General features: G+C 39.2%; 5 protein-coding genes across 5 annotated transcripts; 2 read left to right on the top strand and 3 right to left on the bottom strand.

Moving 5' to 3' along the window:
• Positions 1 to 367: 367 nt before the first annotated feature.
• On the bottom strand, positions 368 to 4,121 carry LOC104935425 (dual specificity protein phosphatase 13). The gene is made up of 4 exons (XM_019259521.2): positions 4,050 to 4,121; positions 2,645 to 2,829; positions 1,428 to 1,648; positions 368 to 621 (listed from the first exon to the last, which is right to left on the bottom strand). Exons 2-4 carry the CDS (start codon positions 2,797 to 2,799, stop codon positions 395 to 397), a joined length of 603 nt encoding a protein of 200 aa, XP_019115066.1. The 5' UTR covers positions 2,800 to 2,829; positions 4,050 to 4,121; the 3' UTR covers positions 368 to 394.
• A 1,252-nt stretch (positions 4,122 to 5,373) lies between these two features.
• LOC104930939 (dual specificity protein phosphatase 13) lies at positions 5,374 to 8,590 on the bottom strand. The gene is made up of 3 exons (XM_010745878.3): positions 8,281 to 8,590; positions 7,909 to 8,126; positions 5,374 to 7,380 (listed from the first exon to the last, which is right to left on the bottom strand). The coding sequence occupies exons 1-3, from the start codon at positions 8,406 to 8,408 to the stop codon at positions 7,169 to 7,171; spliced, it is 558 nt and encodes a 185-aa protein (XP_010744180.1). The 5' UTR covers positions 8,409 to 8,590; the 3' UTR covers positions 5,374 to 7,168.
• A 2,098-nt stretch (positions 8,591 to 10,688) lies between these two features.
• On the bottom strand, positions 10,689 to 11,779 carry LOC109138655 (dual specificity protein phosphatase 13). The gene is made up of 3 exons (XM_019259523.2): positions 11,414 to 11,779; positions 11,122 to 11,339; positions 10,689 to 10,969 (listed from the first exon to the last, which is right to left on the bottom strand). Exons 1-3 carry the CDS (start codon positions 11,536 to 11,538, stop codon positions 10,746 to 10,748), a joined length of 567 nt encoding a protein of 188 aa, XP_019115068.2. The 5' UTR covers positions 11,539 to 11,779; the 3' UTR covers positions 10,689 to 10,745.
• Positions 11,780 to 11,945: 166 nt separating this feature from the next.
• samd8 (sterile alpha motif domain containing 8) lies at positions 11,946 to 16,056 on the top strand. The gene is made up of 6 exons (XM_010745769.3): positions 11,946 to 12,101; positions 12,794 to 13,369; positions 14,058 to 14,153; positions 14,231 to 14,348; positions 14,443 to 14,593; positions 15,254 to 16,056. Exons 2-6 carry the CDS (start codon positions 12,813 to 12,815, stop codon positions 15,556 to 15,558), a joined length of 1,227 nt encoding a protein of 408 aa, XP_010744071.1. The 5' UTR covers positions 11,946 to 12,101; positions 12,794 to 12,812; the 3' UTR covers positions 15,559 to 16,056.
• Positions 16,057 to 19,591: 3,535 nt separating this feature from the next.
• On the top strand, positions 19,592 to 22,634 carry LOC104930544 (voltage-dependent anion-selective channel protein 2). The gene is made up of 9 exons (XM_010745398.3): positions 19,592 to 19,738; positions 20,665 to 20,736; positions 20,867 to 20,916; positions 21,112 to 21,264; positions 21,354 to 21,406; positions 21,509 to 21,736; positions 21,848 to 21,998; positions 22,262 to 22,319; positions 22,429 to 22,634. Exons 2-9 carry the CDS (start codon positions 20,670 to 20,672, stop codon positions 22,518 to 22,520), a joined length of 852 nt encoding a protein of 283 aa, XP_010743700.2. The 5' UTR covers positions 19,592 to 19,738; positions 20,665 to 20,669; the 3' UTR covers positions 22,521 to 22,634.
• Positions 22,635 to 22,758: the final 124 nt, after the last annotated feature.

Here is a 22,758-nt window from a genome sequence, read left to right as displayed (position 1 = left end):
GAGCAGCATCAGAGTTTACCCATTGGTCTTGGTATTGTTTAAATGATGTTTAAATGCTGCCATTATAACGGTATTTTATTTAACATTTCTCCATTAAAATGCCAATAAACAACTAGACCTATGTTATATAGTTTGTTGAGTTGCATGCTTATATCATACTGAATATTTCCAACAATGTTCAAACCCAGAGAAATCCATTTTATTCAAGGTAACATGCATTTCATTTGTCAATGGCATAATATCTACCTTTATCATATCTTTACCTCCTCTGGTAGGTCAACCTGCAGAAACCAGAACTAAACATAACACAAAACTGTTGTAATCTCTACTTCAAACTTAAATACTGACAGAAAGCAACAAAACAATCGAAATTTACAAACTGATGGATTTTATTTCAAGTCCGCCCATTGGCACTCCAACTCCTCGACGATCCCTGACAGTGCAGCTCTTTGTCCATCTCTCGGAGCTGCTCCAGGAAACCAGAGTTTGGTGAGATGTTCCTGTTGGCGCTGACAGCTTTGATCGCGTCCACCAGCGTCATGTTCTCGTGGATCATCAGGTAGGCCAGAACCAAAGTGGACGAGCGGCTTAGACCCATCGCACAGTGGACGAACACTCTACCTGCCGATCAGAGGAAAAACAAAAACATAACACCGCTTCCTGTGGATCAGTCCTGAGCTCAACCATCCTCCACCAGCTCCCTTTTTATATTTACAACCATGCAATGACTGGATTATTGTGCTGAACTTTATTCCGATGTCTAATTTGTTACTCCTCTGTGGATTAAAAAGCAGGCACATCACAGAGAGGAGTACTTTCAACTCCTGACTAAAAGTTTTCAACAATGTTGCAACAAATGTTTCAACACACGGTAATCCCCGGTTCCTTATCAGCCTGGAGGATTAGGGGGCATAGGAGCGCGTAATTGAACTGTCTTGGCGTCTGTGTATTTCTGCCGGGGATTACTGTAGGCCCCGCCACACACTGAAGCCCCCGATCAGCCAGCATGTGAATGAGGAGGCCTCATCTTATTACTGTCATGTCAGATACCGACTTCACTTTGCATAACAGGCCAGGCAGGCACAGGCCACAAACATAATTGTGTAATTTCCATGTCCAATAAAAGTGTTGCTTACAAATTACCAGGGCAATCCATTTAAAACCAATTTTGCTAGCCAAGGTCTGAGCTTATGAGAAGATTACCATGGGGGAAAGATATTAGCTTGATATTATGTTTAGTGTTTGATTTGCATTTTAATGACTAATACAACTGGGGGCTGCTGTAATGGGAATTGACTGACAAATGTTTGTTTCTTTGCCTTGCACACACACACACACACACACACACACACAGAAGAAAAATGGCTTCAATGAGTTAACGTGTGAGAGTGATGAGAAATACCTTGAACACCGTGAGAGCTTCTCACCTGTGGGCGAGCTTAAAGCGTTCTTGATAAAATTGGCCGCTGGGTAAAAGAAGGGACTCAACTTAAAGGATGGCATGTCAAAAGCTTCCACTCCATAATAAGTGATTTTAGTGTCTCGGTAGAAACTGGGCCCCGTGTTCACGTTGAACTTCCCATCAGCGGCGTTAAGTACATGGGTGATGTGGTGAGCCTGGAGTGCCCTCTTGTCTTTGGCTGCATACCTAAAGGGAATTATCTGTCAGTGCGGATAAGTAAAGAAGAATTTGTTGCTCTTGTGAACACAAATCATGATAGTAATAAACATATGACCATTTCGCAATAGGAAATGATTAATAAAACATTTAGTAATGCTTTATAAATGATTAATGACTGCATAAATTAGAGGATGTTCTGTGTTGCCAAGTTGTGGACTCACATTTAATTTATAAAACCTTTCGGTTGGTGCAACGTAGTGGCTTACTTTGTCATTTTTCACCTAAATAACAACCACACATAAATAATTAATTGCAACAGATAGTAAATATAAAAACTGTCAACAGTCACTGTTTCTGGCAAGATAAGTTGATATTTTTGAACTTTTATTAATGCTTTTTTTTTCTGTGTTTTAAACACAAACAAACTTTTTTTTCTTCATGTTTATTTGGGTGGTGACAGAAATCCCAGAGACAGGTATTTAAACCTGGGCAAATTAAACATTAACCGAAGTACTAATTGGGAGCGTTGACCCTGGTTTTGCACAGGCGGTAATATCTGTGGCTGTGAAGTGAAGCCTATGCAGACGTGCCAAAAATTACAGTTCCTCAAACATCCACTTGACGCTGGCTACAGAACAAGTCAGTCTCCATAAGTCCCCATGTTAAAATGTCCAACTTCACAGCAGAAATAAACATGTTTACAGCCCGGTACAAAAAACAATTTTGGTCTCAATAGCTAATTTTCTTGTTCATGACAACTGTACTGAGGGTTGATTTTTTTATAACTCATCCATTCAAATTATATTAAGGCTTAAAGCTATACATAATTAACAGCATTAAAACCTGGCAACCCAAAAATACTCCCTCGGCTCTTTAGATGATCCATTGTTCACATAAAACAATGATTATAGGTGCTTTTACCATTAATTAATTATTAATTGTTTTAGAGTTTTAGAACTTTTGACTTTCAACAATGCGTATGGCCGTTATTGTTGTGCAGATTTTTCACTGTTCCAGTCTCACATGTCTCCAATATAGATCCTGGGCTGAACTTCATCCATATGGCTGCTGGTCCCTTTCTTTGTCCACATTAGTCTCTGGAGCTCTGACGCCGGGGGGGTCTCATACCTGCCATCAGCCCCCTCAGGGCTCGCCAAGCAGCTGAAGCCTCTGGGCATGTCTGGATGCTCCACTTCTGCTTTTACAACCTGTCGTATAGAAGCACCACATATGATATACTGACAGAGTTTAACTGGGCGTTTAAGCAGCGGGTTTGTTGAACCAGCAGATCTGGTCAGCGCTATGAAAGATGGGCCACGCTGAGTGCTGAGAAGTCAGTAGGGGAAAGGATGAGGATATGGTTTCAGGCACTATCTGATGTTGCTTTGAATGCTAAATAAATAAATAATAAAGACTTCATTGAAGTGAGAGCCTCATTCTGGATAACACTGAGAGAGAAATACACCAGTGATGATCATTAATTAGAACATCAGATATACAGGCCTTTAAATATAGACTAGAAATATGCCGATGAATGCACTCCACAGCAGCAAAGGACCACGAGAACACATAATGGTAAGCTGACCTTATGATGCTCTCATTATTTTATCTACAGTTCAGTAGCACTTGGTGGGTTTATTTATCTCCAGAGAAACAGAAAATTGGTATTCAAGGCCTGTAAACATCAGCTTTTCATTTCCTGCAGGCAAGTCTAACCTATGCATTTACAATTTACACACTAGGCTTTAGAGAGACTTATACTATGCGTACTGTATACATTAGCATCCATTTAGGCATTTGTGTGATTCTGCTCTAGGCTAAGGACGTACAAACGATGTGTATGCATTGTTATAGTAAAGAAACCGATGGCAGCACAGCTTCCTATTTGCATTCTGCTGGTCTGTGGAGACATAATGTGGCACTCAGGGTTCGGAAGACTTATTGTCGTGTCCACGGGGATGAGTCATTGAGACCAAATCTGTTTCTGTGACCTTTTGTTAAGCTGCTGTGGCATATGGAGGTGCACTCAAACATCATGATGGCTTTATCCATCTCTGAATGTGCATGATTGCATGCGTGTGTCACTCAGAAAAACTGCATCGGACCACGCCATATGCTCTATACATATCAGCGTGTGAGTGTTGGAGGTAGGGTAAAGTGTGTCTTTGCACAAGTATAACATGTGCACAGAGTACCTGGAGGCTCTTCTTTCTCCTCATTGATCTATAAGTACAACCCTTTCCTCCCTCCCACTGTCAGGGCAGAGAACTGATTTCCCTGGTGCACATGTTGAGCTGCAGCACTGCTTTCATTGCCTCCCCCCTTAGGCTAACCTGTCCTTCTTGCTCTACTTCTGTGTAATTAAAGATGCTATGTATGGGAAAGTGCCCACGGTTAACATGGAGGGCAAATAAAAATGGCTTTTTACCTCCTCCGGGCCTCTTCTCGGTGGTTTTATGAATTACACTTCCCTCTTTAGCCTTTTGGATGTGGTTCGTCTGGATTTGTGAGCAAATTAATAAAAGGACAGAGTGTGGTAATCCATCAGTATCATCACAGCGCATACTCATTTATAAAAGTGCTTTATAAACCTTGCAAACAACGGTATACAGTACAATAAAACCTTACACTGTCGTTTATAGACACCGTAAATACTAATAAATATTTTCCAACATGGACTTCTATCAACAAATTCATACGAACACATTGTAAGTAGACACTTGCCTTGGCTGGAAACGTTGCTTTTCAAGGTGTCTCTGTACAAGAGCTACATGTAGGTCGACAGCACAACTGTCTGCGTTCTCCTTGGTAATCTACCCTGCAACCTTTTTTGCTATTTTAACATCTGAATCTCAGCCCAAAAATAATTCTGGCATCATCTTCTGCATTCCTTAAAGGTTACCCGAGCTACCAGCACAGGAGGGAGGATAGGACACAGCTTTTTTCAGTAGCAAGAGAATTAGATCAGTGCTGCTGTGTACTCGAAGCTTAAACCTGGCATAGATTCTTTTTTACAGCAAAATGTGTTTAAATCAGCACCTGGACATTTGGGCCAGTCAGGAGTTTATGATCTCTCTCACTGTATGTGATGATAATTTAGTGAATGAAAGCACAGAAACTGATATAAGGTTCATATTACTAGATATCAACTCACCATCAAAAAAAAAAAAAAAAAAAACTTGCAATATGGACATAAAAATAAAAATAATGTAGGACGAACAAAAGTATGGAAGCCCCAAGTGGTCATACATTCTTGCATTATATTTCCTCCGTTTTTTATTATATCGAAATAACAAATGTTATGTCGGTACTAGACTGACCTTTTGTTTTCCTGAGAACTCAAATTAATTATGTTGTTTTATGTATTATTATATATCGAGAAAACAAAGTTTTGTTATCTTGAGATATCACGAAAACTTTCCCGTTATCTCTGGATAATAACATTTGTTATTTCGACATAAAAAACAAACAAAAGGATAGTCTAGTATGGTAAATCACTGAAGTTGGGTTTCGTATCTTGAGGTCTTAAGAAAATTATGCCATTATCTCGTGATAACAATGTTATTTCAAGATAATGACATAAATAACTCGAGGTCTCGAGAAAACTAATTAAGTTTCCATACATATGTACAAACAATGTAAACATTTATTTTTTATCAAGTTCATTTTTTTGCAAAACTTCCCAATTTATTGTATCAGTTTATAATTTTTCTTCTCAAAATGAAATATCTTGAAAGATGAAACCCTTATGATAAAATATCTGACTCCAGTGTCATGTAGTTTTCCACATACTATTTGTTTATTCACAGTAAACTCATTTTAATGTTGTGTGTAGGAGTGTGATATAGCGAGTTTGAGACACAATGATTTATAACATACGGGAATCACTGGTGTCAAACTCTACCATTGTATATAACAGATGAGTCTGTGTGCCTTCTAATGTGTCTACAGATGACAATCAAAAGACCTGAAACCTTCTGATGTACAGTGTTGATCAAACTGACTTCACTAGTACGCCAAAGGAGTTTCATACTGTGAACAGTGAAGGGGGCACAGAGACAGGTGCTGTAAATTGATTCCCATTTTTTGAATGTTGACTTAAAAAAACAAACTATATTTAATGAGTCCTCTACAGAGTTAAAAAAAAACATTTTCCATAAGACATTTGGTCCATTCTGATGTAATACAAAGTGAGACGTTGAAGAAAGAAACATCTTACAAGAGTGCGCTGTAGACATAAAATAGTCCTAAAATCTTATTATAATTATTATATAGCATTCATTGTTCAGTCTTCACTTCACATTACAATAATTTTTAATTTGTTTTGCAACCAAACTGTCGATGTTCTTTGTTTTTAACATTACTGCCTCCAAAAACATTTTTAAAAAACCCCAACAAAGCCTATAGCTCCGGTAGCAATTTAGTTAGATACTGAGGTTATGTTATTATCGCCACACCTCAGACTTGTCAGGCACAGATTTGGTGCAACTTTCTCCCAGTTTGACGTTGACTTTGTCAGCCTCAACTGTACTCAGGCTCAGCTGTGCAGTGTGCTAGCGTGTTAACATGCCTGCAACCAGCATGCTGCTGGATGTTAACGTGCTATTAGCAGCGAATATTTACAAAACCATGTCAGAATGATAACATTAGCATGTTCATTTGCTAATGTAAAGTGTAAGTTTAGTATGTAAACATGTTAACGTATATAAAGCTAATGTTTAGCATGTTGGTGTTTAACTGCAAGATTTTCCTTTTTTTTTTACCCGCCTACCTTCCCGCAACCTTTCCCGCAACCGGCGACCAACTATAACAGCTCGTTATAACGTGAAACTCTTCATGTTACAAACTTAACAACCTACGTTATCACGTTACAACCTCAAACATTTTTATGTTATAACAAAATAAATAGTATGTTGTTACAACGGAAATGTTTTCTTGCTATAATGTGATGCGTTTATATGTCGCCATCCGTGTTATAAAGTAAAAAAAAATACATCAAGAAACTTTCCACGTGTAGCAGCAATACACACGACCGTTCAGTATCTATTACCTATCCACGTTACGTGTGAGTAAAGTAACTTAACTATCCTGTATAGCTTGAAGCACTTTTCACTTTTTCTGTGACTGCGGCAATGAGCTGGCACCGGGAGAGGCACACTTCTCATAACAAATCCACTAGTCAAGCCAAGTAAACTTTTTATCTATCTATAATACTATTATTATTTTTGTTGTTATTTATTTCATATATATATATATATATATATATCACTTAAAAGTTAAATCATGGATTTGGAGAATCGTGACGCTCCTTGGTGTTCAGCTTTCCCATTCTCCTTTTTCTTTCCTTTGTAATGTGATATATTATTAGTGTTAATCGCAAAGCACAGCTGAGTTTGACAAAAATTCAGTCGCAGTGGAACCAAATTTCATGACAATTCATCAGCCGTAGAAATATTTCAGTCTGCACCGACAGACAGACAGACCGGCGTCGCCGTCTCTCTTGAAACCACACAGCTGTTTGACTAAGAAGTGTAAACCTCTCTTTGATTACAGGATCTGACATGTTTTCTTATTTCTCGTCAGCTGAAGATCCAGATCCAACAGCAGAGCCAAGAAATTCCTGTTGGGGTAGATAGCTCTCTTCTGGATCAATTTCTGCAAAGCCTTCTTGAGTGTGAGGTGACGGTAGATCATGAGGTAGGCTAACACCAAAGTGGATGACCGACTCATTCCCATGATGCAGTGCACCAGAACTTTCCCTGCAGAACAGACAAGATGAAGGGAAAAGAGAGGATGTGAAGGAAAGGATTAGTGAGAGGCCTCAGTCTTATTAATATCATACATGGCTGCCCGTCTCACACTGTGGCCTTTCTTTTTTCCTGCTGTGAGCTAAAAATAGTTCCTACAATTCATCGCCTTTGTTCATTTAAGGTCCCTTTTGCAGACGGGGCCCGACTGACTCTTTAATCCCAACTTGTCCTCTGCTTGATAGCTTCTTTGAAAGGAGCCATGGTCACATTATAGACTCAAATTCTGCAAGGTAAGACCCTTATTATTACCGCTGGCTGAAAATACACTTACATACCATTACAACTCGTGTTACATTGTGGTGACATTGAAAGGACGGCATGGTGGGAGAATGTGAGTAGATGGGTTTATTAAAGGGGTTTAAGGAATATTTTTTTCAGCAAATTACTCTATCTTTATGGAGACTGAATTATATAATTAAAACTCACCGTGCAGAAATATGATTATTCATGTGAAAAAGAAGCCTCGGGGAGTCTTACCATCAGGTGTCTTCAGAGCTTTATGAATGAAATCAGCTGCAGGCTGGAAGTAAACATCCAGATCAAAGTGCGTCGAGTCATCTGCTGGAATGCCACAATACACAAAGCCGTGGCCATAAAAGCTTTGGTTCCCTATGCTGCCTCGCTTGGAGTGTGCAGCGTTTAATACATGAGTTATACCTAATTTCAGCAAGGCAGCCTTGTTTTGGGCTACTGCCCTAGCAAGACAAAGAGACAGAAGAGACTTATGTGAATGTTTTATACCAGAATAACATTTGCAAAAGATAAACACTTTTTAAACACGTTTCACATTTTCCTTACAAGGCAAACTCATTAAGTCTGGTTTAAATGTGAAATAAAATGTATACTTACACATTCCCTATGTATATTTTTGGCCAGACTTCGTCAACTTCATTGAGATGCAGTTTGCATGAGTCCAAAACCTTCTGCAGATCCTTTACGGTCAAGTATTCTTTTGTCTTGTTTTTCACGGCTGACATTTTCAAGTCCAAATCCTCACGTCTTGGATCTATTACTGGTCCAAATGTTTGTTGTATTAAAGCAGTTCCCGTCAACTCCGGCTCAGGATGATCTGTACGAGCAGGTGTTTATCTGCTGTCACTGGACAGTTCCCCAATTTAGTGCTTAACCTAGCGTGTAGTCTTACTCGTGCAGAGGGCAGAACAACAAACAGTGCAGCCTGGGCTCTGCTTTTCACACCACTGTGGGACTCTAATTTAATAAGCCTCAAACCGAGATGAATCATTCCATAAAACAGTGATAATTGGATGTTATTAAGGACAAAATGTTTAAGTGCATTGCTTATACCAGGTGACAGAAAGTACAGTGTAATGCAGAAATAAAACAGAAATACTGTAACAGCTTCACACAGTTAGTTTACTGCTCTGACATAAATACCTTGTGAACGCAAATTGGCTGAAGAGAGAGAAAAAAATTAAGCTTGCTGTTGGCTTCCCATGACATCAAACAGCCTTCACATTGCTGCAATTTTTTCCCTTTACCCTCCTATTATGTTGCAGGTCAATTTCACCATTTTCAGCTTTTAAACGGAAGAAAAACATAATTAACCTCTGTTTTAAGGAATAAAATTTAATGACTTCTCTTCATTCAGGGTCATGAATGTGGATGTTGAAATGTGGACGTGATGGTGTGTTGTTGAAAAGTCAGTACTGATGTTCTACACAAAATCAGTCGATAAAGGGTTTGCGGGTCATTTTGACCTGTAGACAGTTATTGATTGATTATTTAAAGTGCTGCTTCTGCTTATTGATCAATCTACAGTAGTGTATGTGATGGGAACAAATCCCAGTTGATATGTATGCAATGCTTTGAAAATAAGATCCATACCTGCTGGAGAATGAGCGATTCTGATGACATCCAGATGCAGTTTAGCAAAGTGTTGTGTGTGCTCCTGTGTGGGAAGAGGCTCGGCTGATACTGAGCGCATATTTTGTATTTGCGAAGCTGTTTTGGAAGCATTTTAAACACCGAAAGACACACCTAATGAGCTCTATTTACCGCGCAATAAGAATGATCTTTTACCCCTGAAGAGCACCAGTCATGTTTCTGAGCCGTTAATGATCCAGGTTTTCTCTGAAGAAGATTGAAAAGTCTTAAATGTATTCCATGTCTTCCTCTACGTCATCATCACAGCAAAGCCAGGGCCGATTGACAGATTTCAAAGACCTATGTTCCCTGATAAAGAGCCTGAGCATACAAGGTTTTTCAGCTTTTGAGTCTATGACAAAAGATATGCACTGAAAAGACATTTGCAGGAACATTTGTAGTTATGATGATGGTTGAGGTGAGTTTCTCTCATTTGATGCAAGTGTTGTGTATCTAGATGAAGCACTATATAAATGTATAAATCTATTATTACTTATCTGTTATTATAATTATTATTTTTGTACATATTGTACTAGTTTTTTATGGTCATAAATGGATGGTTATGGTATTTATATACAAATGAAGTTGTATGAGGCACTTGTCTCTCAGAGTGTTACCTACAGTAGACAGTGGTCAGTGTGTCCTCAGTTTGAGTTTGGGCACTAATGTGGACCGCTGACAGTTTAAAGAATGGACAGCGTAAGTCTGCGTCACCCACAGGATTCTGAAGAGACGTTTTGAAGCTCAAAACGCTCTGGCTCTGGCTGCTGCAATGTTAGTAATCCTGCCTCTTCCGCCCCCCAGCTAATCTAAAAATCGGCAAAGACATGGATCAACGAGGCAGGGTGAATGACGCCTGGGTGCTCAAACAAAGCATCTGTTGAAGAAGCTTATGGAGAGTGACTCCTTCTTGTAGCCAGCCTCAAGTGGCCATTCGAGGAACTGCAGTTTTTTGGCATATTGTGCATCGACTTTACATCAGAAGGTCAGGTTGTGCGGCCCACTTTAGGTAACACAAGGACAATAGATATTTACCTCGTACAGCCCAAAAAAACTATCCCTTTGAGAATGAAATAAATATCAAGTATCATATCAAGTAAAACTGGCACCCAGGTGTTTTAAACTAAATGTAAAATAGGGTTGTAAATGTTCTACAAAGGTTGCAAAGGTTAAATAAGTCATTTTGTCTCATATTCCATCTTAAATTGGATTCTGCCTCAGGGTGAGTTGATTACACTGTTCACCTATTAATATAAGGATCAATATCTAGTGAGCAGGCAGCATGACTCACAAACGGCACCAGAATCAATAAAAATACATTTGGTTCATTCTAGAAACTGATTAAAGTCAAAGTACAGTATCGCTCTCCACTGGCAGATGCTGAATCCTTTATTTATCATGAGAAAAATCGGCATTTGAAGTCCTGTAAGTTATAAAATCAATTTGTTCTTGATGCGTGGAAGATTACTCTTGCGTAGTTTCATATCCAAAGCGCAAAGCTGTTTGAGGAATCCTCTGTTTGGGAAGATCCACCTGTGCTCCTTGACCTTATTGATGGCCTCTAGTAGGGTGTAATGATGGTGGATCATTAGGTAGGCCAGGACGAGAGAGGCAGACCTGCTAACTCCAACTGCACAGTGGACAAAAACGCGAGCTGGGACGAGAGGAAGAAAAAGATTACAACAAGCACAAAGCACGAGCTGACAGTGTTTTTTTTTTTTTACTGTGGATACAACGAGTGGCTTTCAGAAAAACCTGCAAAGTCTGAGATAAAACTGACAATAAAGGAACACGATGGGTATTTACCACCAGCTGTGTCAAGTGCACTCTGAATATACTCAGCAGAGGGAAAGAAATAGCGAGCGAGGTCAAAGGACGGTGAGTCATCAGCGGGCACTCCATAATAATCCACAGTGGAGCCATAGAAGTCATGACTCCCCTGACAGTGCATCCTCCCATGAGCTGCATTCACAACATGAGTGATCGCCAGCTTCCACAGACTGTAGCGATCATTGGCCACTGACCTGTGGACAAAAGAAAACACATTACAAGGAAACCATGTTATTTTTTATTACAGTCGCGTATGTCAAATACTCACATGTCACCAATGAAAAGGTTAGGCCAAACTTCATCCACATGATTACCAAACCTTTTCCCTCCATATAAAACCTTCACCAAGTCTTTCACTGAAGGCGTACTTTCCTGTGGATTGCTCATGAGCATTTACAGTTGTCCACATTGACAAAACTACACATTTGTGTGATTAACTCTTGTCACAACATTTATTTTCAAACTCCGTTGAGGCTTTACTACAACCATGTGGGTACTGACAAGGACAGGTGTTCCTGTTCTAAAATTAAATCAGTGACCCATATTCTAAATGCTGCTCAACCACACAACCTCTGAAGCTATTTCAACTGCATTTCACGCCCCAACTCGGATTTCTCATTTTGTGGCACTGAACTTGGCCGAATAATGACTTTGCTTTAAATCATAACAATATCAATACTGCAGTGTGTTAAAGACGCTGCAGTACCCTCCTTCCACCAGTAGGTGTCACTGTTTCGCCCTCCCCAAGCCCATTCTCAGTGCGCAGCTATTCTGTGTAATACCACCCTGTGTTGTCAACAGTAATGCTAACCAGCGCGGCGAAATGACTCCCAACGAGCCCGTGTTGTTGCAGCAAACGCTCATACGGTTTCTTCAGATTCTTGCGAGATGCCAGATAGCTGGCTAGCTGAATAAACGAGTGTCCCTATCGGTCCTCTGTTACGTCTCGGCCCCGGGTGAGTGTGAGTGAGCGTCAAATGAAAAGAAAAGGGCATTGAGCGAGCTAGCGATTAGCTCATTGCTGGCTAACATTGGCTACAGGGCTGAATTAGCCTTGTGGTGATAGAAAGAAAGGATGCTTTCGGTTTGGTTTGTGTGAATACCTGTGGTTGCATACACAGTCACAGGCTGGTTATCTTACATTGAAAAGTAAGGGCCGCACCTTATTGATGGCTGGTGATGGAGGGGGGGTTGCTGCTGCAGGAGCTACAGTGCTGTATCCATGGAAACATATAGGGTGTATTACTCACTCATTTAAGGGTGCCTGCTTGAATAAAAGGATTAAAGATAATAACCAACAAGTCATCATCCATAACTCTTAGTGTCTGGCTTTGTCTGCTCCTTCACCCAAATTTTTTCAAGGGTGTGGTAATCTATTGTGCAAACTTATCTTTCCTCAAATATTGGCTCAGTCTGTGTGTATTTTAGGGGGTTGTCTTAAACTTGTTTATCCCTTATAGTCTTTGTCACAAAGTGAAGTTAGTTTCTGTCTATGTGGCAGTGTTGCGTGGATTGTTTGGAATTAGTTTTGCTGATTCGGTGGAAATAAAGAGTGCCTACTTCTCCTTAAGATTCTTCTTTTTTGGCGGCGGGGAGCTGATTTAGTCAGTGAGGGGAAGGTTTAGAGTTTTGATCTTCTTTTCTCCAGGTTTCAGAGCGAGGACGAAATGACACAACTGAGCGTCCGCCGCTGGACGCCCAAACACGTCGCCAAGTGGCTGAAAGAAGAGGGCTTTTGTGACTATGTGGACCTGCTGTGTAACAAGCACCGCCTGGACGGCACCAGCCTGCTCGCCCTCAGCGAGTATGACCTCCGCTCGCCACCTCTGGAGCTCAAAGTGCTGGGGGACATCAAAAGGCTGATGGTGTCCATCCGCAAACTGCAAAAACAGAACATAGACCTGTTGGAGGAGCTCGGTCTTCCCTTTGACGGCCACTCTCCTACAGGCTCAGGAGGCAGTTTGGACTGGCTGTGTAATGGAGACCCGGGCAGAGACTGTGACAGCACTGACACAGCACCAGTGGGAGAGGAGTATCACCAGTACACTAATGGAAAGTACAAGCAGCAGACAAGGCGCCTGGATCCAGAGTACTGGAAGACGGTGCTTAGCTCCATCTATGTGGTGTTTGTGTTTGGGTTCACATCCTTCGTCATGGTCATCGTGCACGAGAGGGTGCCTGACATGCGCACATACCCTCCACTGCCAGATATTTTCCTAGACAGGTGGGTGTTTGACAGCTAAGACACTCTTAAGCCTTCCTTTTCTGACCCGGGGCACTGGGAGGTCTCCAAAAATAACAACAAAAACAGCCAACTGTGAAATTCCAAAGATATAAAAAAATTTTTTTTTATCAAGTGTCAGAATATCATACCAGATGGTGGACATTATAATTGCCCTACTTCCTTGTAGCATGTTTCTATTATTGTCCTCACATATTCCTGATGGGCTAGCTTTGGTTCAAAGAGATCTTTTGAGTGTTTTTTTTTTAAAGTGACCTACTTTGTGGTGTGACCCGTTGTTTATGGCCAGCTTTGAGTTTTTTCATGGAATGTCTTAGATTATTGGGGAAAAGCTGATTTCAGGGTAATGCCAGTGCGCGTTTGGCAAGTGCATTTAACGATTTTGGTGTTGAGGATCGTGATTTTAGAAACTTTGAACATGGAAATTAGAACGTCTTGGAAATATTTAAGCCTTAACCATAGTATAATAATCTCAAAAAGGTATTTTTAGGGATAAGATTAATGATTTAGCTACTGACTTTAATTTATTTTGTTCCAGATTAATGACTTAGCCTATAAAATGTAAAAAAAACTAAACAGAAGCAGTCCAAAACGCCAACGATAAGCAGCAGATCCTCACAAAAACACCAGAGAAGTTTGGAATTTGACTTTTCCTCTCTTTTTCCAACAGCGTGCCTAGAATACCATGGGCCTTTGCCATGGCTGAAGCATGTGGGGTGATCCTCTGTAACATCTGGCTGCTGGTTCTGTTGCTCCATAAACACAGGTAAAGTCCTGTCACGTCAGTGCATGTGCTGTAGGAAAACAATGGAAGACCTGCGTTGACTGTTCCTCTTCTCGTAGGTCCATTCTTTTGCGGCGCATGTGCAGCCTAATGGGGACGGTGTTCATGCTGCGCTGCATCACCATGTTTGTCACCTCCCTGTCTGTGCCAGGACAGCACCTGCAATGCTCAGGAAAGGTAATGAATTTTAAACACTACATCCCTGCCTCTTTTTTTTATTTATTTATTTATTTTCAAGATCACAATACTTACACTTCTTCTCTTATTTTAGATATACGGTGACATGTGGGCCAAACTGCAGCGAGCTGTAGCCATATGGAGCGGTTTTGGGATGACCCTGACAGGAGTGCATACATGTGGTGACTACATGTTCAGCGGCCACACTGTGGTTCTTACCATGCTCAACTTCTTCGTCACGGAGTGTGAGTAGAGGTCATTCTTTGTCATTTTGTTTTACATTCAGTGGGGAACAGAACCGCTTTATACTTCCAACTTCAAACTGTTCATGTTAAGATTCAAGTGAAATGGCCATGGAATAATAATAATTTAATTGTTTTCTGTCCTTGTTTTCTGTCCAGAAATTAGATTTATGGACCTCGAGTTCACATGAAGTTCTGTGTACGTGTGTGCATTTTTAATAACCACCTAAAAAACAGTTTTTCCAAGCACAAACCTGTCATAATTTGTCTTTACTAATTAACGCTTGATGATTTACTAAATGTCTTTATTTGCACAATGTGCTATTTTTTCAGCTATTTCTTTGAAAAAAAAATCTAAATATTATGACACATCATTTTAAACTGAAGCCTGATTTTCACTAAAAGATGAGATAATCGCTCTGACATTTTTGAAAATGTCACAAATCATGAGACATTATGAGCTGTTGGTAAAAGCAGTGAGGGGTAAAGTAATAAATCACGAGGAGAAGGCACAGGTAAAGGAAGACGCAAGTATGTTTGGCAACATTGTCCCTTTGTTGCCATCCAGTGTCCTTCAATGGTATTACAGCTGAAATAAAAACCAGCCTCCCTCAGTCTGACCTGGACAGAAATGATCTAATTCGGTGAATGTATCTTCAACAGACACTCCAAGGAGCTGGAATTTCATTCACACGTTGTCCTGGGTCCTCAACCTCTTCGGCATCTTCTTCATCTTAGCTGCACACGAACACTACTCCATTGACGTGTTCATAGCGTTCTACATCACTACCAGACTCTTCCTGTACTACCACACTCTGGCCAACACCCGGGCCTACCAGCAGAGTCGACGAGCACGCATCTGGTTCCCCATGTTCTCTTTCTTCGAGTGCAATGTCAACGGGCCGGTCCCCAATGAGTACGGCTGGCCTTTCTCTAGGCCCTCCATGATGAGGAGGCTGATTGGATAATGAGCAGCGTCAGCAGTACTGTCAGACACTTCTTAGCTTGTGCTGTGTCTGTGTCTGCTTTGTGAAGTTGCCAACCGAGGTGGTGTGTGATTATCGTCATCAATAAAAAACAACCGATGTGATCCTGTTATAGCACCGAAGCCTGATGGGATACACAGAGCCATACCTTCTTATATTCTGGGACTTCTAACCTGCTCCCCATCTGTCAAAACAACTCTACATTCATACGTTTGAAAAGTGAACACAGTGGAGATATATCTCATTTATTGGTTGCTTATTTTTCCTCTAAAGGGATATCATTTTGTGTAGCATGAACTGCGTTTTTTTTCCAGTACCTCGCAACTTAGAAACATGTTCGCATAGCACACGATAAAAGGAAGCCACATGAAAAGACTCTCAGGCAGTAGTCTACCTAATCCTTAACAGCAGTTTGCTAATTTTGTGCAATTATAATTCCTGATCATTGCAAGGTTTGGATCTGGATTCTTGACTGGAAGTTTTGTTTTACCTCCCACTATGTAATTTATCAAAACAGAACACTGGACCACTGTTAAAGCAATATGTAAAAATCTTATAATTTTCTGTATAGCAAAATATTGTTGAGAAACAGATCTTTGCCATTGTTTTTTTTTTCCATTCCTTGTGATTATGCTTACATCTTGACAGTGTTACTAAAGTAGAGTAATTCACAGCTTACTGAACGATGCAGTAAAAATACCACAGATCTTTGTTGATAATTGTTCACTTAGCTATGCCTTTTCCTTATCAGACTTAGAAAAGATGCATTCAAGGAAATGTCATTATCAGCCAAAAAAACTAAACAAAACATTGAATCAAAGATTTGTTTCCAGCTGTCTTAAATATTATTCCATTTGCCAATTACCTTGAGTGTTACAGTGTGTGTAGAAATGTCCCAAATCTTTCATGTTTACTTGTTGGATAGTTGTATAGTGCTTTTTTAAAAACAGAAACATCAGTGTAAATGACCAGATTTGTGTCGCTTTCCCTGATAATAATCTTTTAACATGAATCTCTAGGCGTCGTTCTTAAAAAGGACCCTTAAATTTGTATGTATTTGTTTATATTAATTTATTTAATTTTGTAAATGTCAATAGGTATTTTTATATTTCATATAAAGTGTTGCAGCAACATGCACATGGAGAAATACAGTATGTTTACAGTTGCTCTTAACTATGTATTTGTTTGAAACACAATGTGCTTTTTAAGTGTAATGTTGATTTCAGATTGGCCTCTGCATTTCATCGAGTGAAACTTGCCAGATGTTGTAATTGATTTGGTCATTACGGCATGTCAGAAACATGATTATTATTAATAAGAGTTGACAGTCCACGGCACATCTTTTCACTGAGGAACGATGCTGTTGTGTTCACGCGCTCCTGCAAAAGCCACATTACTTGTTTCATGTCTTGTTCAGTCATTTCCATCATTAAAAAGCTGAAATCAAAGACAAAGTACTTTATTTTTATTTTTCCACTCACTGCACAGCCGCTGTTATTGATAGATACTGTGTGCACAATCCTCAGCACGAGAGAATTTATAAAGTAGTCGAAAGTTACTGAACACATGAATGTTTAATGTGTATTTAAGTCAATAATAAACCTCCGATGGTTAGTGGTCAGGTATGAAGTACTTAGAATCAATGTTTATGTTTATTTAATCCCATTAGAAAGACTAGAATTGTGCCTCTAATCTTCCTGTAATGAAGTAAGAGAAATTTGCTTAAGAATTGTTTCTTTTTCATTCATTCATTTTAGACTCAATAAAATAAATAAATAAATGCTGTAACTTTCATTCAATGTCTACAGCAGGGTTCTTAAACCTTATTCAGCCCGAGGACCCTTTGGATGAGACAAACAGAACAGGGAGCCCCATATGTTTTTGTTTTTTTAAACGTGTCACATTTTAAGCCTATAATAACTTTTATATTTACTATATTCACCTTTTATTTCACCTTTGTTCACTGTGACAAAGTTATCTATTCTGCTTCACTTCATCAACCTATAACTAGTGTTACTAGTTAGTGTTACTGATTTATGTTCATTTCACAACAAAGAACTGCTGCGTTTCACTCCAACACCTTTCCTCATCTTAGCTGCCGGTAATGTCATGCAAAAATACCACTAAATACCAATTTTTACATAATGTCACTTAAACACTTTATGTCTCACCTGTCTACATTACTAACTAACTCATCCACTGTTTGGGACACAGCCCTAGAAGGTCCTATAGAAGAATAGCTTTCATTTCAACTCATGAAAAATGGGAGCAAAGGCAAAAGTGCTGCGTTTATATTTTTGAATGTACTTGATGATCATGACCAGGTAGCCCCAGAGAGGTTAGAGCTGCTGTGGATGTGAAAAAAGAGACGCATTACTGTACCTAGAGTTTTCAGTGCTGGCTGTAGGCGTAGATCAATTTTTTGCTCGACTCCAGCCTGTAAAAAGGAAGCAAGAATATTTTCTAAAGTGCAGCTGATAAATTACATGATATCAGGATGTCCTTTGTGAGTGTATTTGCACTCACAAAAGACATTTGTGAGTCACATTTAAAGCCTATAATAACTTTTATATTTACTGTATTCACCTTTTATTTCACCTTCATTCACTGTGACAAAGTTTTCCTTTCTGCTTCACTTCATCAACCTATAACTAGCCTTAAGTAACTGATTTATGTTCATTTCGCAACAAAGAACTGCTGCGTTTCACTCCAACACCTTTCCTCACCTTAGCTGCTGGCCATGTTATGTTAGTATCACATCATTTTTGTTATATTTTTTAATCCTCACAAATTATTTTTGACAAAAATTGGTGGACCCCCTGGTCAGATTTATCTTAAAGGTTAATTTTAATTTTAATGTAGGCTATATCTATTTTTTTGAGTAATTTATATCTATGCATTTTTCTTATTTATGTCTTATGTTTTACAAAGACTGAGACAGACTTTTAAATATATATATTTATATCTTTTTATTGGGTTTTTAGTTTTACATGCAATTACTGACAGGTTAAGTCTATTCAGTTGTTCTCAATAACAGGTAATAGTACTGGCATGTAGAGATGTGTACATGAGCAGGCAGTGATGCTGGCAGTAATACATGCATCGTTGCAGTGTTGTACATAACAACAACAACCTCCCAAGAACACCTATGGAGCCATAATAATAATAATATTAATAATACATTTTATTTCATAGGCACCTTTCTGTCACCCAAGGACACCTTACAATAAATGAGAGTAACAAAGCAAATAACAGAAACAAACAAAAAGAACCATAAAAGTATATAAAATTACAAGAATAGAACATTAAAAACAGGTTAAAATAGGACAATGCAATTGAATCAGATGGAAAACAGCTATTTTAAACAGGTGGGTTTTAAGTGCAGACTTAAATTGTGAGAGTGAGTTGATATAACTATCACCCATTGTCCCTTACAGCTCACTTCGATTAAATTAAATAAATCAACAAAATTATAACCAATAATTTTAAAAAAGTAGTAAAATAATTAAATATAATAATAATAAGAATAATAATAATAATAATAATAATAATAATAATAAAATAATAATAATAATAATTTAAGTTTTAATAACTATGGACTGACACTTTGGCAGCTTCGACGGTTTTGACATCAATAAGGTGGAAAAATAACAATAAGCTAAATATACTGTATTATATTTATGTATTGTGATAAACATTGGCTTAAATATTTAATATTTATCCCCTAACACTGTTATTATCGTGTTTTATTTGTTTATATTTATATATATATATATTATATATATTATAGGTGAAATAAAACTGTTAGCACATTGGTTACCATGGTGATTTAGTAGTCTTCCACTTTGCCTGTGTGTGGTTGTGTAGTTGCAGATTTTGAGGGCATGATAAAAAAAACTGGTCTGACTTTCGCAGCTGACACTAATTAAGTTTGGCTGTTGCCAAAGACACAGAACAACTCTTTAATTAATCCACCGAGTATTTAAAAAAAAAGATTTCAAACAGGCAGGAGATAAACAGCTACATTTCGAGGTCAGGAGGGTGTTTGGTTGCGGTGCGTGTGTCTCCTCCACAGTGTCCTACACCGGCTCCTCCCGCTTCTCCTGCTGCTTTTCCCCGTCTCACAAGCTGACAGCAACACCCCCAACACTAACAATACTCGGTGAGTAATTAGTCGTGTAATTACTTTGTTGTTTATGTTGTATTTTATTGCAGACGGTTGTTAAATGTCCCATTTTTGGGAGCTACAAAACGCCCCCTACCACCCTCATGTGTTCAAACTCCTTCATAATACTGAAGCAGGCACCGGTGACACTGTCATATTTCTTATTAAAGCAAAACATTTACATCTATTTGAATAGTAAAAAAATACACCATCAACTGCGTATGCACCTAATTAACAGAAAATCCCTTTCATTTCAATTAAGCTTCGCCATTATTCTTCATTTTTATCCAAAATAGTGTGCCATTAACTGCTGCTTTGATAATTATATGCATGTTTAATTATGTCAGTAGTGGTAAAGGGGGAAAAAAGACACATAAAATGGCATGTTGTCAGGTTTGCTGTTCCTGGTTACTGTAAGCAGAGAGTTTCAGACAAGCCTCCTGCCTGTGGTCTAACCTTGACTGTGAGGAGACGTGACAACACAATCTGGCAGTAATGGAGCCGGTGTGGGTCATGTGCTGCAGGTGTCTGACTGTACTAATGTTCTAAGGGACAGGTGACCACACTTTAATACTGTTTAATAGAGTACAGCCTTCTTCATGCGGTAAGGGATACGATTTTAGTGAAGAAATACTGTCTCCTGTTCACCTTTTAATCATTATTTCTTTACTTGTTGACCCACATGTAGCCAAATTTAAGTGAACTGAGTCTAGAAATAGTAAATAGTAAGACATTGTAGAATGCAAATTCCCTCAATGATGCACAGTCCCCCAGAAAAGATACTGAGGAGATGACCTCAGTGTCCTCAGTCGTAGCTACAAATTTCTGTCCTTTTTTAAAGGCTTCACTAGTTTACACATGCATATTGTTCTCACTTTTCTGTACATGTTAGTTTATGGTCATGTCCTTTTTTTCCCTGACAGGCAAAATGGCAGTTCCACCAACATATGCAGACCTCGGAAAATCAGCAAAGGACATCTTCAATAAGGGATATGGTAACTGGAAGCAAGATAAAAGACAGTTTTATAAGTGTGTATTTAATGCCCTCTCAGAGGACAGGCTGGCTCGGCTTGGAGTGTGCTACCAAACTCAGAAAGTAGTCCCTCACTGTCATTGTCCTTGCAGGTTTTGGACTGGTTAAGCTTGATGTGAAGACAAAGTCTACAAGTGGAGTGGTGAGTTTAGCTGTTACTATAAATATAAATAGTGCATTGCAGGTATTCTCAGCTGATTCTAGGTTATCACAGATATAATGCTGTTTTCAGCTAATAAGAAACAAGTGTTATAAAAAGTGTAGTAATAGTAAATGAACTTCTTCAACCTGCTGTATTGTTTCCAAGTAGAATTCATTTCCTCTTTCTTTACTTCAGGAGTTTAAAACGTCCGGCTCATCTAACATAGACACTAGCAAGGTCACTGGAACCCTGGAAACCAAGTACAAGTGGGCTGAGTACGGGCTGACGTTCACAGAGAAGTGGACCACGGAAAACACACTCGGGACAGAAATTTGTGTTGAGGACCAGGTAAATTTAAAAACTCTTTCTTTTGCTGATAAACACCACCAATGAATCAGCTCCAAATATAGTCTGACTAATGGAATTATCTTCTTTAGATCACCAAAGGGCTGAAACTTACTTTTGACACCACATTTTCACCAAATACTGGGTAAGCTGCTGTTTTAAATGTTAAAATCATGACTTGCACTTATTGTGAAGAGATCGCACTCCTAACTTCACCTTCTTTTCTTTACTGTTTTTATTTTAACAGCAAGAAGAGCGGCAAGGTGAAGACGGCTTATAAAAGGGAATACCTTAATGCCGATGTCGATGTAGATTTAGATTTCGCTGGTCCTACCATCCATGGAGCAGCAGTGGCTGGCTACGAAGGCTGGCTGGCTGGCTACCAGATGACCTTTGACACAGCCAAGTCCAAGATGAGCCAGAGCAACTTTGCGGTTGGTTACAAGACCGGCGACTTCCAGCTTCACACCAATGTGTACGCTTCTAGGCTCAACAAATATTTGAACCACTAGCAGCTTAACTGTAGCACAAACAGGTAACCAAACAACAACATGCAGGTGATGTTGAACATTTTTTGTTCCTCCAGAAATGACGGTTCAGAGTTTGGTGGATCCATTTACCAGAAGGTAAACGACAAACTGGAGACCGCTGTGAATCTTGCCTGGACAGCAGGCAGCAACGGCACTCGCTTTGGAATTGCTGCCAAATACCAGTTAGACTCCAGTGCCTCCATATCAGTAAGTGTGCCCCAAGGAAGTTATGTTTACCCTCCTGTTTGTGAGGAGGTGTCTCAAACATGTGTTAACACTTCAGTGAAATGTTGTTGGGAATTAGGGCAAAGGCAGAGGAACGATGAAAAGTGGAAGAGGATTTACTTTTCTATATATTTCCACTAATTATTATAATATAATACAATAATATAATCATTTGTGCACCCCTGCAGGCACTACTGTGTAGAGTTATTAAATTTTAGTTTAATAATTGAATGCTTTTTCTCCAGGCTAAGGTGAATAATGCCAGCTTGGTAGGAATTGGATACAGCCAGACCCTGCGGCCTGGTAAGAACTGTCTTTATTCTAATATATACAATTAAAACACACAATTTTACACCTACACATCTTTTTCAGTACTACACATACACAGAAAACTTTTTTTTTTGTATTTCAGGTATGAAACTTCTCCTCTCTGCACTGGTGGATGGGAAGAATATCAATGCTGGCGGTCACAAGCTTGGCCTGGGTCTGGAGTTGGAGGCATGAGGATCTGCGCTGCCGTTTGATGAGAAGAATAGGAATGTCAGCTATATCTGACCCCGAGCACTCCTGTCTGGTCAGCAACATATTTTAAAAAGATGAAGCCAAAACAAAACGAAAAAAAGAATTTCAGTTCTCGTGCACTGTTAAAAATGGAAACCTTTCCACCAGCCTCCTTTCATTGTGGTCACAATAACTCTTCCTGTTTTAATCACGTGTAATATCAATGAATCAGTTACTCCTT

Source organism: Larimichthys crocea, chromosome XVI (assembly GCF_000972845.2).
Source record: "Larimichthys crocea isolate SSNF chromosome XVI, L_crocea_2.0, whole genome shotgun sequence".
Lineage (NCBI taxonomy): Eukaryota > Metazoa > Chordata > Actinopteri > Sciaenidae > Larimichthys > Larimichthys crocea.
Note: the sequence above shows the minus strand (reverse complement) of the source record. Positions and strands in the feature narration are given on the sequence as shown.

What these genes read in the sequence shown, in the direction of transcription:
- LOC104935425 (XM_019259521.2), bottom strand. Translation starts at nt 2,799, where the DNA reads ATGCCCAGAGGCTTCAGCTGCTTGGCGAGCCCTGAGGGGGCTGATGGC. An exon ending in AGGATCTATATTGGAGACAT is followed by an intron (nt 1,649 to 2,644) that starts GTGAGACTGGAA and finishes AATTCCCTTTAG; the next exon opens with GTATGCAGCCAAAGACAAGA. An exon ending in CGCTTTAAGCTCGCCCACAG is followed by an intron (nt 622 to 1,427) that starts GTGAGAAGCTCT and finishes TCTGATCGGCAG; the next exon opens with GTAGAGTGTTCGTCCACTGT.
- LOC104930939 (XM_010745878.3), bottom strand. Translation starts at nt 8,408, where the DNA reads ATGTCAGCCGTGAAAAACAAGACAAAAGAATACTTGACCGTAAAGGAT. An exon ending in AAAATATACATAGGGAATGT is followed by an intron (nt 8,127 to 8,280) that starts GTAAGTATACAT and finishes TTGTCTTGCTAG; the next exon opens with GGCAGTAGCCCAAAACAAGG. An exon ending in AGCTCTGAAGACACCTGATG is followed by an intron (nt 7,381 to 7,908) that starts GTAAGACTCCCC and finishes TCTGTTCTGCAG; the next exon opens with GGAAAGTTCTGGTGCACTGC.
- LOC109138655 (XM_019259523.2), bottom strand. Translation starts at nt 11,538, where the DNA reads ATGCTCATGAGCAATCCACAGGAAAGTACGCCTTCAGTGAAAGACTTG. An exon ending in AACCTTTTCATTGGTGACAT is followed by an intron (nt 11,340 to 11,413) that starts GTGAGTATTTGA and finishes TTTTGTCCACAG; the next exon opens with GTCAGTGGCCAATGATCGCT. An exon ending in TGCACTTGACACAGCTGGTG is followed by an intron (nt 10,970 to 11,121) that starts GTAAATACCCAT and finishes CTCTCGTCCCAG; the next exon opens with CTCGCGTTTTTGTCCACTGT.
- samd8 (XM_010745769.3), top strand. Translation starts at nt 12,813, where the DNA reads ATGACACAACTGAGCGTCCGCCGCTGGACGCCCAAACACGTCGCCAAG. An exon ending in CCAGATATTTTCCTAGACAG is followed by an intron (nt 13,370 to 14,057) that starts GTGGGTGTTTGA and finishes TTTTTCCAACAG; the next exon opens with CGTGCCTAGAATACCATGGG. An exon ending in CTGTTGCTCCATAAACACAG is followed by an intron (nt 14,154 to 14,230) that starts GTAAAGTCCTGT and finishes CTCTTCTCGTAG; the next exon opens with GTCCATTCTTTTGCGGCGCA.
- LOC104930544 (XM_010745398.3), top strand. Translation starts at nt 20,670, where the DNA reads ATGGCAGTTCCACCAACATATGCAGACCTCGGAAAATCAGCAAAGGAC. An exon ending in ACATTTTCACCAAATACTGG is followed by an intron (nt 21,407 to 21,508) that starts GTAAGCTGCTGT and finishes TTATTTTAACAG; the next exon opens with CAAGAAGAGCGGCAAGGTGA. An exon ending in ACTCCAGTGCCTCCATATCA is followed by an intron (nt 21,999 to 22,261) that starts GTAAGTGTGCCC and finishes CTTTTTCTCCAG; the next exon opens with GCTAAGGTGAATAATGCCAG.